General features: G+C 43.8%; 1 protein-coding gene across 1 annotated transcript in view; it reads right to left on the bottom strand.

The window, feature by feature from the left end:
* Positions 1-12,850: 12,850 nt before the first annotated feature.
* Positions 12,851-19,985, bottom strand: part of LOC136630232 (probable cation-transporting ATPase 13A4) — a 201,618-nt gene continuing 194,483 nt past the window's right edge. The window contains exons 29-30 of the mRNA XM_066605486.1: positions 19,398-19,478; positions 12,851-13,042 (exon numbers count right to left, since the gene is read on the bottom strand). Of these exons, the coding sequence (XP_066461583.1) occupies positions 12,851-13,042; positions 19,398-19,478 (273 nt within the window). The remainder of the gene's footprint in view (positions 13,043-19,397; positions 19,479-19,985) is intronic.

Here is a 19,985-nt window from a genome sequence, read left to right as displayed (position 1 = left end):
CTCACTTCCTACCCCACCTAGCTCACTTTCCTGCGCTTGACTTGTCACCTCCCATTCCACCAAAGAATTAAGTAGCAAGCAGCCAATCAGAAGAGGGCTGTTGCAGGCAGATTAGGTTGAACTCGATATCCAGGGAAAGACAGTGTCTTTCTCCTGCAGCATTCCTCCTATGTCTCCCTAAGGCCTCCTGTCCACGGGCAAAATCAGGCCCCCTACTGATTCTCCATGTAGAATCCGTAGCGGGTCCCTCCTGCCCCGCGGACATGAAGCATAAAAATAAAAATAAACTTACCTCTCGCCCGCTCCGGATCTTCCCTTCGCCGCAGCTTCATCTTCTCTCCGTCGCGGCCGGATCTTCTTTCTTCGGCTCGGCGGATGCACAGGGCATGTCGGTTACGTGCCCCACGCATGCGCTGGCCCGAAGAAAAAAGATCCGGCCGCGACGAAGAGAAGATGAAGCCGCGGTGAAGGGAAGATCCGGAGCAGGTGAGTAAATTCCGATTTTGGTCTCCCGCGGATCCGGACAGCTTCCATAGGGACGTCCCCGCGGGAGACCCGCACGAAAATGGTACATGGTCCAGATTTTTTCATGCTCTATTTTTTTTAAAATCACTTTTATTGACCATCCGCGGGTATTTATCTACCCGCGGGTGGTCAATGCATCCCTATGGGGTGCGGATCCATGGGCAGGAGAAGAGTTAAAATCCGCTGCGGATTTTAATTCTTCTTTTGCCAGTGGACATGAGGCCTAAGCGTCCATAGCGAGGTATTTAGGACTTGTTAACTCTTTGACTACCCTGTAGGACCCTCCAGGTCACTACACATGCAGCATTTTACTGTCTAAGTGTGATTGCTGGACCAGTCGACAAGGTGCACTAAAATGTTATCAGTTTGTCCACCTATAAAGGACAAATAACAATAAAAGCTACAGTATTTTCTGAGACAACCTCCTTAACAGTTGGTGCATCTCTTTTTCTTATACCTGTATGTCATTTCCAATAATTTAGCTACATTGTATCAATTGCTGCTAAAATACTTGTAGTGCTGGAGTTTTAGGTTCAAATCTGTCCAAGGACGTGTATGTACTTTTTTAGTTCTCTTTTGTATGCTTAGTCTGCTTATTTTTCTCCTACTCCGCAGAAGAAAGAACAAGTGTGGTGGCTCAGTTGTCAGCACTGCTGCCTTTACAGTACTGGAGTTGTAGGTTCAAATCTGTTCAAGGTGTTTTTCAAAGTATGTGCAGATGTTGTCCTCCATGAGATTTGGGCTTAGGACCCCAGCTCTGAAAGGTGACACTAATAACCACTGACCCACATTCATTGAAGATGTACCACTATGTGTGGCTGTATTCCCGTGCAATTTGGGAGCATTTAGCTGCAATAGGGACCTTCTGGATGCCAAATTAACCCCTTCATGACGCGGCCCCCTTTTTTTCCATTATCGTTTTTTCCTCCCCCCTTTAAAAAAAATCGTAACTCCTTTATTTATCCATCGATGTCGCTGTTTAAGGACTTGTTTTTTGCGCGACGAGTTGTAATTTTCAATGGTCCTATTTAAAGTACCATATAATGTACTGAAAAACTTAAAAAAAATTCTAAGTGGAGTAAAATGAAAAAAAAACAACATTCCGCCAAATTTAAGTGCGTCTTGTTTCTACAGCGCACAAACTGCAACAAAAAGGACATGATAACTTTATTCTATGGGTCAGTACGATTACTACGATACCAAACTTGTATAGGTTTTTTTTACTATACTACTCTTTTTTTTTCAAAGACATTTAATTTTTTTCAATTATTTTCTGCCGTCATCTTCTGCGCGCAATAATTTTTAAAATTTTTCCGTCGACGTAGTTGAGAGAGGGCTCATTTTTTGCGGGATGTCCTGAAGTTTCCGTTAGTACTAATTTTGAATACATATGACTTTTTATTGCATTTTTTCTGGGAGACAGGGTGACTGAAAAAGTGCATTTTTGTCGTTCTTTACTTTTTTTTCGGACAAAGTTCACCGTGCGGGGTAAATAATGTGCTACTTTGACAGATTGGACTTTTACGGACGCAGTGATACCAGATATGTATTTTTATTTTATTATTTAGATTTTTTAATTATAGATATGGCAAAAGGGGGGTGATTTAAACTTTTATTAGTTTTTTTTTACAACTAAAAAATACTTTATTGATCTTTTTTTTTAACCTTACATTCAAGTCCCCCTGGGGAACTACAGTATGCGATGCTTTGATCGCTCCTGCAGTATGACGTAATGCTACAGCATTGCATCATACTGCAATTTCACAGGCAGCCTATCAAGCCACCCCACGGGGATGGCTTGATAGGCAGTCTTTCAAAGCAGCCCTGGGGCCTTTCAGAACGCCCCCGGCTGCCATGACACCTGCACGGCTCCCCCAATGTCACCGCATTTGGGGGATTTAAATGAGGCTGTCAGGACTGACAGCAGCATTTAAAGGGTTAATAGCCACGATCGGCCGAACAGCCGATCAGCTGTAATAAACGTAAATGTACCTCCTGGAGCAGGAAGTGATTAATGAATCTGATTTTTAGTCAATGATTCTAATGGGAATTGGGATTGCATCATCCTGATTCCAAATTATTTTTCAAGTATCACACCAATCGCTCCTGAACCAATTATTCCAATAATCGCTTGTCACTAATACTATATATAGCTGCACTTATGAAAAATGCATTACTATGCATCTTAGGCCTCGTTCACATGAGCGTGTATTTGCACGCACATACGCATGCTCAAAAATCGCTCGTCTATTAGAACAATTGGTGCCCTATGGTGTGTTCACATGTCCATGTTTTACAGGCATGCAAATGTGTGCACCTGCAAAAGATAGGACATGTGTGCACATAGGTCTGTGCTGGGCATTAATATTCCCCACGGGGAGTCCCCTCATCACTAAACACTGTGACAGCATTGTCACAGTGTTCAGTGATGAGGGCACTCCCTGTGGGGAGTAAAGAATCCCCTGCTACAGCTGTCACAACTGTGGCTGGGGAGTAAAGAATCCCCTGCTACAGCTGTCACAACTGTGGCAGAGGATCGCGAAGCTCTCCTATTGATTTCATAAGCCCTTCCCTGAAAATCAACCCTAGCTTGTGTAAAAAAAATAAAAAAAAAATATACTCACTAGAGATGAACGAGCACACTTGTCCGAGCTTGATGCTCCTTCGAGCATTAGGGGGCTCGAGGTGCTCATTACTCAAGACGAGCACCACGCAGTACTCGAGTCAATTCCATTTGCTTCCCTGCATGTTTAGCGCCATTTTCTAGCCAATAGACATGCAGGGAAGGCATTACCACTTCCTCCTGTGACGTGCCAGCCCTATCCCACCCTCCCTGCAGTGAGTGGCTGGCGAGATTAAGTGATCGCCTAATACTTAAAGCGGTCCTGCCCGTGGCTCGCTTCAGACACACACTGGGAGAGATTAGGGAAAGTGTTGCTGCTGCTATAGGGAAAGTGTTAGTGTAGGATCTTGTCCTCAAGAACCGCAGCGGTCCTTCTTAGGGCCACATCTGACTGTGTGCATTACTGTTGTGGCTGGCTGGGAGCAGTTTGGCACAATTTTTTTTTCCATCTCGGGCTGTGCAGGCCATTACAGCTATAGCGTTCTCAGTCTGCAGTTGGAACAGGAGAAGGGGGATGACAGTATGTTGATTGATAGCCAGACCACCCTCATGTCTATATCTTAGCGTGTTTTGGAGGAGGAGGAGGAGGGGGAGGAGCAGGAGGAGGGGGAAGAGACAGCTGGGCCCACTGCAGAGGGTACCCATGCTGCTTGCCTCTCATCTGTTCAGCGTATATGGACTGTGGAGGAGGAAGAGGAGGAGGATCCTGAAAGTCATCTTCCTAGTGTGGACAGCCATGTCTTGCATACTGGCACCCTGGCACACATGGCTGACTTCATGTTAGGCTGCCTTTCTCGTGACCCTTGCATTAGACGTATTCTGGCCAACACGGATTACTGGGTGTACACCCTTCTTGACCCACGGTACAAGGAGAACCTTTCCACTCTCATTCCCGAAGAGGAAAGGGGTACGAGAGTGATGCAATACCACAGGGCCCTGGTGGAAAAAGTGATGCTAAACTTCCCATCTGACAGCGCTAGCGGCAGAAGGCGCAGTTCCAAGGGCCAAGTAGCAGGGGAGGCGCGGAGATCAGGCAGCATGTACAGCGCAGGCAGGGGGACACTCTTCAAGGCCTCTGCCAGCTTTATGGCTCCCCAGCAAGACTGTGTCACCACTCCCCATTGAAGGCTAAGTCGGAGGGAGCACTGTAAAAAGATGGTGAGGGAGTACGTAGCCGATCCTACCACCGTCCTCCGGGATGCCTCTGCTCCATACAACTATTGGGTGTCAAAGCTGGACACGTGGCACAAACTTGCGCTGTACGCCCTGGAGGTGCTGCCTTGCTCGTCCGCTAGTGTCTTGTCAGAAAGGATGTTTAGTGCAGCTGGGGGAATCATCACGGATAAGCGTACCCACCTGTCAACTGCCAGTGCCGACATGCTTACACTCATAAAGATTAACAAAGCCTGGATTTCCCCAGACTTTTCTTCTCCACCGGCGGAATGCAGCGGTGCCTAAAGATTCTTTTCGCTGCAACTGGATAAATAAGTATTCTCTATCACCGGAAAAAAGGGGGAATTACCATTGTCAATTACTCTCGGATATTAGTCCTCCTACTCCTCCTCCTGAAACAACATGCCATCACGCTGAACTGCCAATTTTTCTGCAGCCCAAAAGGCTCTGCTTACAATTTCTTTACAATTTTGCAAAAAGTTTCAAAAGTATTGATACTTTACCACAAACCAATTTTTTTCACTGAGCAGCCTCCAGGCTCTGTTGCAAATTAAGCAACAGTGAGCTGAATCTTTAAAAAATATTTCTGGCATTCACCTGCCCTCTCGGTTGATAAATTTTTCAGAGGTACACTTGTACTTTTGGTACACTAATTTTTCTGGCCCTCGCCTATACTGTTATCTAACTAATTTGTCCGGACTTTGCCTACACTAATGGTACACCAATGTTTCAGGGGTTCGCCTATACTCTTGCTACAGAAATGTTACAGGGGTCTGCCTATATTTCTGTTACAGAAATGTTACAGGGGTCTGCCTATACTGCTGCTACAGAAATGTTACTGAGGTCTGCCCATACTTCTCCTACAGAAATGGTACTGGGGTCTGCCTATACTACTGCTACAGAAATGTTACTGGGGTCTGCCCATACTTCTCCTACAGAAATGGTACTGGGGTCTGCCTCTACTGCTGCTACAGAAATGTTACAGGGGTCTGCCTATACTGCTGCTACAGAAATGTTACAGGGGTCTGCCTATACTGCTGCTACAGAAATGTTACTGGGGTCTGCCTATACTTCTACCACAGAAGTGGTACTGGGGTCTGCCTATACTTCTACTACAGAAATGATACCGGGGCCTGCTTATACTGCTGCTAAAGAAATGTAACAGGGGTCTGCCTATACTGCTGCTACAGAAATGTTACAGGGGTCTGCCTATACTTCTACTACAGAAATGTTACTGGGCTCTGTCTATACTGCTGCTACAGAAATGTTACTGGGCTCTGTCTATACTGCTGCTACAGAAATGTTACAGGGGTCTGCCTATACTTCTACTACAGAAATGTTACTCGAGTCTATCTATACTGTTACTACTGAAATGTTACAGGGGTCTGCCTATAGTTCTACTACAGAAATGTTACAGGGGTCTGCCTATACTTCTACTACAGAAATGGTACTGGGGTCTGCCTATACTGCTGCTACAGAAATGTTACTGGGGTCTGCCTATACTTCTGCTACAGAAATGTTACTGGGGTCTGCCTATACTTCTACTACAGAAATGGTTCTGGGGTCTGCCTATACTGCTGCTACAGGAATGTTACTGGGGTCTGCCAAACTGCTGCTACATAAATGTTACTGGGGTCTGCCTATACTTCTACTATAGAAATGGTACTGGGGTCTGCCTATACTTCTGCTACAGAAATGTTACTGGGGTCTGCCTATACTGTTACTACTGAAATGTTACAGGGGTCTGCCTATACTTCTGCTACAGAAATGTTACTGGGGTCTGCCTAAACTTCTGCTACAGAAATCGTACTGAGGTCTGCCTATACTTCTACTACAGAAATGGTACTGGGTTCTGCCTGTACTGCTACTACAGAAATTTTACAGGGGTCTGCCTATATTTCTGCTACAGAAATGTTACTGGGGTCTGCCTATACTGCTACTACAGAAATGGTACTGAGGTCTGCCTATACTGCTGCTACAGAAATGTCACAGGGGTCTGCTTATACTTCTGCTACAGAAATGTTACTGGGGTCTGCCTAAACTTCTGTTACAGAAATGTTACAGGGGTCTGCCTACACTGCTCCTACAGAAATGTTACAGGGGTCTGCTTATACTTCTGCTACAGAAATAGTACTGGGGTCTGCCTATACTTCTACTACAGAAATGGTACTGGGGTCTGTCTATACTGCTGCTACAGAAATGGTACTGGGGTCTGCCTATACTGCTGCTTCAGAAATTTTACAGGGGTCTGCCTATATTTCTGCTACAGTAATGTTACTGGGGTCTGCCTATACTTCTACTACAGAAATGGTACTGGGGTCTGCCTATACTGCTGCTACAGAAATGTAACAGGGCTCTGCCTATACTGCTGCTACAGAAATGTTACAGGGGTTCGTCTATACTTCTAGTACAAAAATGATACTGAGGTCTGCCTATACTTCTGCTACAAAACTGTTACTGGGGTCTGCCTATACTGTTACTACTGAAATGTTACAGGGGTCTGCCTATACTTCTACTACAGAAATGGTACTCGGGTCTGCCTATACTTCTACTACAGAAATGGTACTGGGGCTGCTTATACTTCTGCTACAGAAATGTTACAGGGGTCTGTCTATACCTTTGCTACAGGAATGTTACAGGGGGTCTGTCTATACCTTTGCTGCAGGAATGTTACAGGGGTCTGTCTATACTATGGGTGCACTAAGTCTTCCCATCGCGGTGTTTTACCTATCTGGCACAAATAATACAGTGACTGACTAGGCCAGAATTGTGGGCCGAGGCCAAGGTCCTTGGCGGGGTCAAACTCTCCCATTGTTGGGCACTCTGATTTCTTCCTGTGTAATACCATCTTTGTGCACTGACAGCATAGGCGAGCCCAAGGAACTGAAAGACTTCCTCTTGCAGTGTTAAGCTATCTGTGTTGGGACACATGGATTTCCCATTGCTATGTAACTCAGGGCACCTTGGGTCACAAAAGGTGTTTCCTGGGACTGAGCCTGACCCTGGGCCCGCTCACGTGCTTCCCACACAGACTATAGCGGGTGCTGGTCATGGTTTCTTGGCCTGGTAATGCCACCTCCTCCTCCTGCTGCTTGGGGTCAGGGGATCAGCACTGGGCATCATGTATTTCTCCCGTGTTACCACAGTTATCTGAGACACTGGTTTGGGCCAAAGAAGAGGAGCGTTACAGCCTTAATGAAACGTTCAGAGCTATACTAGCATCGGAGTCCGCTCTATGACCGCGATTGGTGAGGGTGTGTGCAGAGGCCTATGTCCTCGGCGGAGTGAAAGTCTGCCATGTTTGGGCACTGTCATTTCTTCATGTTTATTACTGTCTTTGGGTTCCTTTGGCTCGCCTTTGCTGTGGGTGCACAAAGACTTCCCATCGCAGTGTTTTACCTGTCTAGCACAAAGACACTGACTGACTTGGTTAGGGTGCAGAGTGCAGATGGCTTTCCCCTTGCAGTGTCAATTGAGCTATCAAACACCTACACAGAATGAATAGTGTGTGGGCACATGGATTTTCCTATTGCTATGTCAGTCGCGGCACCTTGGGTCACACAAGGTGTTTGCTGGGACTGAGCCTGACCAAGGGCCCGCTCACATACTTCCCACACAGGCTACTGCGGGTTCTGGTCATTTTTTCTTGGCCTTGTAATGCCACCTCCTCCTCCTGCTTGGGGTTAGGTGATCAGCATTGGGCATCATGTATTTTCTCTCGTGTTACCACAGTTATCTGAGAAACTAGTTTGGGCCAAAGAAGAGGAGCGTTACTGCATTAATGAGACGTTCACAGCTGTACAAGCATCAGAGTCCGCACTATGCCCGCGATTGCTAAGGGTGTGGGCAGACGCCTATGTCCTCGGCGCAGTAAAAGTCTGCCATGTTTGAGCACTGTCATTTCCTCATATGTAATACTGTCTTTGGGTTCCTTGGACTCGCCTATGCTGTGGGTGCACACAGACTTCCCATCGCGGTGTTTTACCTGTCTGGCACAAAGACACTGACTGACTTGGGTAGGGTGCAGAGTGCAGATAGCTTTCCCCTTGCGGTGTCGATTGAGGTATCTGACACATACACAGAATGAATAGTGTGTGGACACATGAATTTCCCATTGCTATGTCACTCACAGCACCTTGGGTCACACAAGGTGTTTGCTGCGACCGAGCCTGACCCAGGGCCCGCTCACATACTTCCCACACAGACTATAGCGGGTCCTGGTCATGGTTTCTTGGCCTTGTAATGCCACCTCCTCCTCCTGCTTGGGGTAATGGGATCAGCACTGGGCATCATGTATTTTCTCTCATGTTACCACAGTTTTCCACGGCACTGGTTTGGGCCAAAGAACAGGAAAGTTACTGCATTCATGGACGTTCAAAGCTGTACTAGCATCAGAGTCCGCTTCATGCCCACGATTGGTGAGGGTGTGGGAAGAGGCCTATGTCCTGAGGGAAATGCAACTGCGCCAGGTGGGGCCTGTGGAACTTTTTCCTGGTTAATCCAGTCTTTGGAGTGGTGAAAGCAACTGCAAATAATTAAATGAGACGTTCACAGCTGTACTAGCATCAAAGTCTGCTTTATGCCCACGATTGCTGAGGGTGTGGGCCGAGGTCCTTGGCGGGGTGAAACTTTGCCATGTTCGGGCGCTGTAATTTCTTTATGCGTAATACCATCTTTAAGTTCCTGGGGCTCGCCTATGCTGTGGGTGCATAAAGACTTCCCATTGCGGTGTTTTACTGTCTGACACAAACCGACTGACTGACTGGGGCAGAAAAGGTCCTTCACAGGGTGAAACTCTGCTATGTTTGGGCACTCTGATTTTCTCATGTGTAATGCCATGTTTAAGTTTCTTGGGCTAGCCTATGCTGTGAGTGCAGAATGAGTTCCCATTGCATTGCTTTACCTGTCTGGCACAAATACACTGACTGACTAGGGTAGAAATGTGGGCCGAGGTCCTTGGCAGGGTGAAAGTCTGCCATGTTTGGGCGCTCTGATTTCTTCTTGTGTAATACTATCTTTGTGCACCGACAGCATAGGCAAGCCCAAGGAACTCAAAGACTTCTCATTGCGGTGTTGAGCTATCTAACACCTACACAGAATGAATTGTGTGTGGACATATGGATTTCCCAATTCTATGTAACTCGCAGCACCTTAGGTCACACAAGATGGAGGCTGGGACCGAGCCTGACCCTAGGCCCGCTCATGTGCTTCCCACACAAGAGTATTACTGCATTGTGGAGATGTGTACAAGTGCTGGGCTGGCACCTGAGTCGCCTTTATGCCCACGTTTGTAGCTGTGACAATTTTGCAACGGAGGTGGCACGGGATTGGAATGATGATCGTATGTCAATTTATCATCGATTCTCAACAGCATTGTGGGCTATCGCCCCCCCCCTTTCAAAGAGGGTCGCTGCGTGGCCCTGCCAACCCTCTGCAGTGTGTGCCTCCAGTTCCTCCTCATCGCAGACGCACTTAGAAATAGACATGAGGGTGGTGTGGCTATGAAGCGAGCGTGTGGCATGAGGGCTTCTGAAGGCTGCGCAGGAAAACTTTTGTGTGCGCTGTGGACGCAGAGTTGGGCGGGGGATTGGGCAGCATGTAACCTAGGAGAAGAGGCAGTGGTGTGACCCGCAGGCAGTGATTGTGCTTGGTTGCAGGTAGTGTGCTTCTTAGCTAAGGTGTGCCTTGCTAATGAGGGTTTGTCTGAAGTAAAAATTGTTAGGGGGGGGCAGACTCTTGCCCCTATTGTGGCTTAATAGTAGGACCTGGGAGCCTGAGATGCAGCACTGCATGCTGCCCCTGCCCTTTCCTATCCGTTTCTGTGGTGTTTCCATGACTTTCGGATCTTTTCCAGAGTTTCACAAGTGAAGACCTATGCTGAGCTTCGGTCATATACAAAAATGCTTGAGTCCCCCATTGACTTCAATGGGGTTCGTTACTCAAAACGACCTCTCGAGCATCGCGAAAAGTTCGACTCGAGCAACAAGCACCCGAGCATTTTGGTACTCGCTCATCTCTAATACTCACCTCTCTGCCACTATGGGGGCTCAGCACGTCTTCCCTGCCTGATCCCCGACCCCGTAGTGAAGCCCTTTCAGCAGGCAGGGATTTAAAATCCCCGCCTCCTGAAAGGCTGCGCTTGATTGTCTGACCGCTCAGCCAATCACAAGCAGCGCTCAGCCACTCATTGAATGACAGCTGAGCACTGCCTGCGATTGGTCACAGGGCTTAGCCAATCACAGGCAGAACTCAGTTGTTATTCGATGAATGTCTGAGAGCTGCATGTGATTGGCTGAGTGGGGATTTAAAATCTCTTCTTGCTGAAGGAACTCCATTTCAGTGCTGGGGACCTAGACACTCTGAGCCCCGACAGCGGCGGAGAGGTAAGTATTTATTTCTTACTAGCTGATATACCCGGCTTCGCCCGAGTTAATTTGGTACTGGTGTTTATCTGGTGTTCACACGGAAAATCTTATGAAGTCGTGGTTACTTTAGAGATACTGAGGAAAAACATATGTTCACCATTTTGCATAGTTCTCTGCGTTACCCAGGAGACACCACGTGGAGGCAACCATGTGACATTTCCTTGATATAAAATGACATCAGGAAGTGAGAGAATTAGATTACGTACATAAAATTTGGACACTAATTCTTTTGCGCTTAGAATTGAATAATCGCGTTGGGACCCATTAGCTTTTCCTATTTATGACATAATCAATGCTCGTGCCAAATTTCCTATTTCTATGACACCGGAAAGTGAGAAAATTGCATTCTGCACATAAAATTTGGACGCTAATACTTTTGCGCATAGAATTGAATAATGGAGTTGGGACCCATTAGCTTTTCCTATTTATGACATAATCAATGCTCGTGCCAAATTTCCCGTTTCTATGACACCGGAAAGTGAGAAAATTACATTCCGTATGTAAAATTTTGACGCTAATTCTTTTGCGCATAGAATTGAGTAATGGAGTTGGGACCCATTAGCTTTTCCTATTTATGACAATCAATGCTCGTGCCAAATTTCCCATTTCTATGACACCGGATAGTGAAAAAATTACATTCTGCACGTAAAATTTTAACGCCAATTCTTTTGCGCTAGAATTGAATAATCGAGTTGGGACCTATGAACTTTTCCTATTTATCACAAAATCAATGCTCGTGCCAAATTTCACGTTTCTATGACACCGGAAAGTGAGAAAATTAGATTCCGTACGTAAAATTTGGATGCTAATTCTTTTGCGCATAGAATTGAATAATCGAGTTGGGACCCATTACTTTTTCATATTTATGACACAATCAATGCTCGTGCCAAATTTCATGTTTCTATGACATTGGGAAGTGAGAGATTTAGATTATGTACCTAAAATTTGGACGCTAATTCTTTTGCGCATAGAATTGAATAATCGAGTTGGGACCCATTAGCTTTTCCTATTTATGACATAATCAATGCTCGTGCCAAATTTCCCATTTCTATGACACCGGAAAGTGAGAAAATTACATTCCGTACGTAAAATTTGGACGCCAATTCTTTTGTGCTAGAATTGAATAATCGAGTTGGGACCTATGAACTTTTCCTATTTATGACAAAATCAGTGCTCGTGCCAAATTTCACGTTTCTATGACACCGGAAAGTGAGAAAATTAGATTCCGCACGTAAAATTTGGATGCTAATTCTTTTGCACATAGAATTGAATAATCGAGGTAGGACCCATTACTTTTTCATATTTATGACACAATCAATGCTCGTGCCAAATTTCATGTTTCTATTACATTGGGAAGTGAGAGATTTAGATTATCTACGTAAAATTTGGACGCTAATTCTTTTGCGCATAGAATTGAATAATCAAGTTGGGACCTATTAACTTTTCCTATTTATGACATAATCAATGCCCGTGCGAAATTTTAAGTTTCTATGACATTGGGAAGTGTCAGCTTTAGATTACGTATGTAAAATTTCGACGCCAATTCTTTTGCGCTAGAGTTGAATAATCGAGTTGGGACCCAATTAGTTTCCATATTTTGGAGATAATATATGCGTGTGCCAAATTTCATGTTTCTACGACATCGGGAAGTTGGAGAACTTTTGGCGAGTCAGTCAGTGAGTCAGTGAGGGCTTTCGTCTTTATATAGATAGATTTTTTTTTACACAAGCTAGGAATGATTTTCAAGAAAGGGCTTATATTTCAAGCCCTTTCCTGAAAATCATTGCAGGGGTTGCCGGCATCCCATTGCTTTCAATGGAGCTGGCGGCAGTAGTGCTGGCTTCATTGAAAGTAACGGGTATGGAGCCTTGCTCACACGTGTTCTGACACATGCGTGCATGCGCAGTTTTGCACGCGCATATGTACGCGCCAATCCATGCTCGTGTGAACGAGGCCTTCAAATATCTTTGAACCGTGCACTGCAGCTAAGTCCATGGGCATTCTTTACATAACTCTGAACCAGGTATTATAAATTCTATGGGTTTAGCGCTCTCTCACATTATACGAGAAAAACAAGTTATATTAATTTTCCACTTTGTTGCATTCACATTACAGTTACAATTGTTTGTTCAGATTCTTTTTCAGTAATTGGTGCAGCATAGTCCGTTCTATTCTGTGGAGGCCACTCTGGATCTTTCTGTAATTTCCTTTGCAACTGTCTGTATTGGCTCTTTGATTTGTAATTAAAACGTCTCTTTATCCAGAGCCAGAGTTTTCTGTTTTCAATAAACCACATCTGGGAAAAAGAAGTATTAAAAAAGAGTTTTAGCTTATACATCTATTTGGGCCTATCAGGTATGCAGAATCCAAAACAAGTGGAAAGATTTGGTGGTGCTCTGTGTTATTAGCAATAGCAGTCGCATGTAATCAAAATAGTAGCGTGGTACTCGACAGTATATTGTAAGTTCCTTGTTGTAAGAATATCTTCACATCCCATCTGACCTCACTCAGACTATGCTGATTATGTGGAAAAAAATCTCACAATAGAAATAGTGTTAGGCCCAATGTCCACAGGTGGATCTTAACCCCTTAACGACCAGGCCATAGTGTTTTTACGTCCAGCAGCTGCAGGACGTGTATGGAGGGAGGTAGCGCCGCTATCTCCCTCCATACAGCACGGGCGTCAGCTGTTTATTACAGCTGACACCCGCGGGCAATAGCCGCGCTCGGCTGTTCGCGGCTATTAACCCTTTAAATGCTGCTGTCAATTCTGACAGCGGCATTTAAATTCCCCGAACGCTGTTTAGGGGTCCCGCACGCCCCCCCCGCGGTAAGATCGGGGGATCCGTGCAGGTGTCATGGCAGCCGGGGGCCTAATGAATGGCCCCATGCCTGCCTATCAAGCCATCCACACAGGGTGGCTTCATAGACTGCCTGTAAAAAAGCAGTATGACGTAATGCTACAGCATTACGTCATACTGCAGGAGCGATCAAAGCATTGCATGTTAAAGTCCCCCAGGGGGACTTCAAAGTAATGTAAAAAAAAAGATCAATAAAGTTTTTTAAATTGTAAAAAAAAAAAAAAAGTTATAAAAGTTAAAATCACCCCCCTTTTGCCATATCTATTATTAAAAAATCTAAATCATAAAATAAAAATATGTATTTGATATCACCGCGTCCGCAAAAGTCCGATCTATCAAAGTAGTGCATTATTTTTTCTGCACGGTGAACGTTGTCCGAAAAAAAAAAAAAGAACGCCAAAAAAGCATTTTTTTAGTTACCCTGTCTCCCAGAAAAAAACGCAATAAAAAGCGATCAAAAAGTCGTATGTATTCCACATTGATACTATCAGAAACTACATGACATCCCGCAAAAAATGAGCCCTTGCTCAACTACGTCGATGAAAAAATAAAAAAGTTGTCGCGCGCACAAAATGACCGCAGAAAATAATTGAAAAAAATGTAATATCTTAAAAAAAAAATACAAGTACTACAGCAAAAACAATACTATATAAGTTTGGTATCGTAGTAATTGTACTGACCCATTGAATAAAAATATCAGGTCGTTTTTCTTACAGTTTGTGCGTTGTAGAAACAGGACGCACCGAAAGATGGTGGAATGCCGTTTTTTTTTCCATTTCTCACCGCTAAGAATTTTTTAAAAGTTTTTCAGTACATTATATGGTACAATAAATAGTGCCATTGAAAAATACAACTCGTCCCGCAAAAAACAAGCCCTCATACAGTGACTTCAATGGATAAATAAAGGAGCTACGATTTGTTAAAAGGGAGTAGGAAAAAACAAAAATGGAAAAAAGCAAAAAAGCCTGGTCACTAAGGGGTTAATTATAAAATCCGAGTGAGTCTCCTGCGAAGGAGATCCACATCTCTAGCTGCCCATAGAAATGCATTAGCATCCGCAAGGCAATTTAAAGCATTCGGATGTGATTATTTTTTTCCCCACGTGCGGATCGCACGCGCGGAGAGAAATCGCAGCATGCTCCATTTTTCTATGGATCCTGCAGGACGGCTACCATTGAAGTCAATGGAAGCCATCCGATCCGCGGCACAGCCACAGCTGTCACTGCGGACGTGCCGCAGATCTGCGGGAAAGCAGGACATTTAAAAAAATTAAAATATGGCACTGCGTATGTATCCAGCATGTTGCTGGAGCTTCCGGACGCATCCGCCATGCTGAAGAAAGAAAATCTGGCTGACAAAGAGGTGACCCGTGCTGGATCTGGAGAGGTAAGAAAATGTATTTTCCTGTCCATGTCCGCGGACACAGCTGGATTCCGCTGCAGGATTTAGCCATGGAATCTGTGCGTGCAAGTGGACATGAGGCCTTAACATACTGGAGAATAAAAATAAGTAAATAAAAATTATATGTTGTATTCCTTTAAAAGAGGCTATATGTTAATTCTACTTGCATTACATTGCCAAACATATACTCATTGTAAAAATGCTATCCCCTAGAAAGAGTTGTCAGAACAGAATGAAACTTTCCATGCAACATTGATATAAGTGATTACAATATTAGAGCAAAAAGATAATTTATTGCGGAAAACTGATCACTTGAAGGGAGGTTCTAGTACCCTGTTGTACCGCTTCTAACTTGGATGCAAGATGTGATATGGCGAGCATGGAGGCATACAGGATCCATATGCTACCTTGTGGCATATTAGTCCAGATTTACTGTAACTGGGCCTCTAGATCATGCAAACTCATAAACTGTTGAAGCTGATATCCCAGATGGTTCCATACATGTTTTATTGGCAATAAATCTGTCAGCTGGGCAGGCCATGGAAGTGTAGCAATGTTGTGGGGACATTCCTGTGACACCCTTGCTGTGTGCGGCCTGCTGGAAAATGCCTCTTGGAAACCCTGCCATGAGAAGCAACACATGTAGCTGCAGGATGTCCTGAAGTCATCACTGAGCTGTCATTATCCCATGTACCACTACTAGGATTGACTGACTGTCATACGCACTGGACCCCCAGACCATCACATCGGCAGTGGGGAGCAGTGTACTGCTCCACAGGAAAAATAGGATTGAGGCGCTTACCCCTTGGTCTCCAGACACAAACACGGCAATTGTCAATGCTCAAACTAAACCTAGATTTGTTGCTAAAGACAACATGGTTCCACTCCATAGTAGTTCAGTTCCGTAATTTATGACACCACTGCAAAATTAGGCGATGATGGGTGTGTTAAAGGCAATACACATAATGAGCGCTGTGTGAGCAAATGTCCTTTAGCCAAGCTCCTGGAAATGTTCCTCATAGACACAGGGGCCTGTAACAATGGTGCCACCTGTCTCTGGACAGTGGACAATGAAACCGTTGGAGTTGCTCATGCTTGTTGGATGATCAGACAATACTCTTCATTGCAGTCTGTCGAGGGTGTCCTAAGCCTGGTTGCATTGTGCGAATGCCCGTATGCATCCACTGGTCCCAACACCTCCTAACATTCTTGGCAGAGCAGCCCAGGTGGCAGGCAATTTGTCAATATGACCATTCAACTTCTCGCATTCCAATAAAGCATTTCTTCTCAAACTCTGTCAGCTGGGCAAAATCTCTTTGCTTGCATCACAGAGGCATGTCATGTAGCCTCATAAAGCCTTTTTATAGACCAAACTAGCTTACCTGTCGCGCGTTGCTGTGAAGACAGACAGACATACATTCATTCGTTTTTATATATCTAGATAACAACCAAGCACAGCGCAGCTTTCATGTTACCTCAGTGGTATAATATATAACAACCAATCACAGCGCAGCTTTCATGTTACCTTAGCAGTAAAAGAAATAACAACCAATCACAGCGCAACTTTTATTCTGCCTGAGCAATATGAAAAATAGCAACCAATCACAGCGCAGCTTTCATGTTACTTCTGTAGTATTATATATAGCAACCAATCACAGCGCAGCTTTCATGTTACCTCAGTGGTATAATATATAACAACGAATCGCAGCACAGCTTTCATCCAACCTCAGTAGTATAAGAAGTAGCCACCAATCACAGCGCAGCTTTCATGCTACCTCAGCAGTATAAGAAATAGCAACCAATCACAGCACAGCTTTCATTTTACCTCAGCATTCTCAATATCCAACAATTGTCTTGCGAAACGTTCGGCGGATGCATCATTTTCTGGTTGAACACTCATCCCGTTGTTCGTAATGCCTTTTGCTTTCGTGCTTGAGATGGAAATCAAACGATCTTTGTCTGGGGGGCATAACTGTCGACGATGCTCGCACGTGCGCCACCTATCGTAGGATAGTTGTACTATGCCTATAATCTTCCCAGGAGTGTACTCAACAACTTCCCAAAGTCTCATGGCAATTGGATGAAGGGTGTAGTAATGCATAAAGGACAGACAGACAGACAGTCATTCATTTATATATATCAAGAAGTGAGAGAATTAGATTCCGTACGTAAAATTTGGACGGTAATTGTTTTGCGCATAGAATTGAATAATCGACTTGGGACCCATTAGCGTTTGCTATTTATGGCATAATCAATGCCCGTGCCAAATTTCAAGCTTCTATGTGAGAAAATGACATTCCGTACGTAAAATTTGGACGCTAATTCTTTTGTGCATAGAATTGAATAATGGAGTTGGGACCCATTAGCTTTTCCTATTTATGACATATTCAATGCCCGTGCCAAATTTCAAGTTTCTATGTGAGAAAATTACATTCCGTACGTAAAATTTGGACGCTAATTCTTTTGCGCATAGAATTGACTAATCGAGTTGGGACCCATTAGCTTTTCCTATTTATAACATATTGAATGCCCGTGCCAAATTTCAAGTTTCTATGTGAGAAAATTACATTCCGTACGTAAAATTTGGACGCTAATTCTTTGGTGCTTAGAATTGAATAATCGGGTTGGGACTCATTACCTTTTCCTATTTATGACATAATCATGGCTCGTGCCAAATTTCAAGTTTCTATGACATTGGGAAGTAAGAGAATTAGATTCTGTACGTAAAATTTGGACGCTAATTCTTTGGCGCTTAGAATTGAATAATTGAGTTGGGAGCTATTAACTTTTCCTATTTATGACATAATCAATGCCTGTGCCAAATTTCAAGTTTCTATGACATCGCAAAGTGAGAGAATTTGTGGCAGTGATGGAAATCAAACCATCTACTTGGGGGGGGCGCAACTGTCGACGACGCTCGCACGCGCGCCATTTATCGTAGGATAGTTGTACTATGCCTATGATCTTCCCAGGAGTGTACTCAACAACTTCCAAAGTTTCATGGCGATCGGATGAATGGTGTAGTAGCGCATAAAGGACAAACACACACACAGACAGACAGACACGCATACATTCAATTTTATATATATAGATGTGGAACCTAATCACACTACAACTCTAATCATCTGCATATCTGCCTGCGATGTAACTGCATGCCAAGTTTTGCATCAAAATGACAACTCCTTCTAGGTGCTTAATTTTTTTTGACAAAGTTGTATGTGGATAACTCATCATAAAACCATGTTGAGTTGTAAAGCGATTGCTGTGATGATTTCCACCAGAATTTTAAAAATCTCTGCAAGAATAGTATGAGGTTATGTTCACATGCAGCAGATTTGTTGCTGAAACGTTTGCAGCGGTTTCATACATCTGAATGGGGTTTGGAACAATCCATTCACTTGCTGCAGGAACAATCCCATTTCTATGCATGGCATGGACTTTCAGTTACAGAAATGTCTATAAATAATCTGCTACATCAGAAGGTACACTTAGCTATTAAAGGAGTTTGCCAACAGCTTTAAATTTTCATTATAAGCAGGAGAATGCTGTAAGAAAAATGGGACTCTACTTACCTTTTTTACTTCTTAGCCTCTCTGGTCCCCCTGGTCTCCACTCCCTTCCAGGTAGCACAATGATGTGCCTCCTGAGCATGTGACCACTGCAGTCAATCATTGGCCTAAGCAGAACCAACACCGTGGCCAGGAATTGGCTACAGCAGTCATGTGCTCAGAAAACATGTGACTGACTTCTAAGCGACAAGCGGTCACCAGATGGATGGCAACTAGTGCGGTGGGTGAGTATAGTTTAGTTTTTCTTTTATAGCATTTCTCTGCTTTATAAAGCGAATTTAAAGCCGCTGGAGAACATCTTCAAGTACATTCGCTCAAAACTCCTGCCTTGTTCATACATGACCGTAAACTGTCCTAGTACTGGAGTACGCTTTTCAATCCAATTGGGACTATGAGAACTCTTGATGTATCCTGTGAATTAGATGTCAAGTGAGCATTCTTTTGTCATATGTTTGGACATTAAAATCTATGTGCACTACAGACATGGTGTGAATTGAACACTGACTGGCTAGTTAATAGCACTGATCAATACTCACAAGTGCCTACAAGATTTGTCAATGAGCATTTTTGTGGTTGCCGCCACATTGGGACACAAACCAGCCAGGTAATCATGCAGATCTACTGGTCCATGCTTTGAAATCTTCTGGTAGATTACAATCTACTACAGTACTTGGCCACTAATGATCTATTATACACATAGCAAATATATAACTTTGGTAACATACATATCTAAATGTCAGATTTATCTGTCCCTGTATTTCTTTTGTTGGAATTTGCTAAAAAAAATGGTAAAGTGATAATAAACTTTGGTAGCATTTACCTCCGCAATATATGACACCATGAAGAGAACAAGGACCATGATCAAGATGTTCACTCTCCAGTAATATGGGGTACATACAAGCTGATGGACAAAAAGATGTAAGTGAGCAATGTCTTATACAATAAAGAATGATCAATATAGTGAATTCTTCTATTTTTAATAGTTGGGATAAATGAAATAATGCAAATTATGATCATTTTAATAAAATATTAAAATTAGTCATAATGACTCAAATTATAATGATTTGCAGTGGATCGTATTTGTTTTACTTCAATAGGTGGATTGGAAGGATATGAAATATGTAAATCGATATTTAAAGTAGTGTTGTGCATGGATTTATTTATAATGGTTTTCCGAGTTCTTTTATAATTTATTTATAATGGTTTTCTGAGTTCTTTTGTATGGTTTTAGGCTCGGTACCTCTCTTTGGCAGTCTGACCCTGCGGCAAGCCTGGTGACATCCTGTAAACTTGTCACATAGGCTTCTAATGTAAAAGCCGTGATGCAGGTTTATGGGATGTCATTGATGATCTCCATGTCAAGCCTCCATTGGCTGCAGCGATCATGTGGGTTAACAACCAACATGAC

Source organism: Eleutherodactylus coqui, chromosome 1 (assembly GCF_035609145.1).
Source record: "Eleutherodactylus coqui strain aEleCoq1 chromosome 1, aEleCoq1.hap1, whole genome shotgun sequence".
Taxonomy (NCBI): domain Eukaryota; kingdom Metazoa; phylum Chordata; class Amphibia; order Anura; family Eleutherodactylidae; genus Eleutherodactylus; species Eleutherodactylus coqui.
This window is presented reverse-complemented; position numbering and strand designations above follow the sequence as displayed.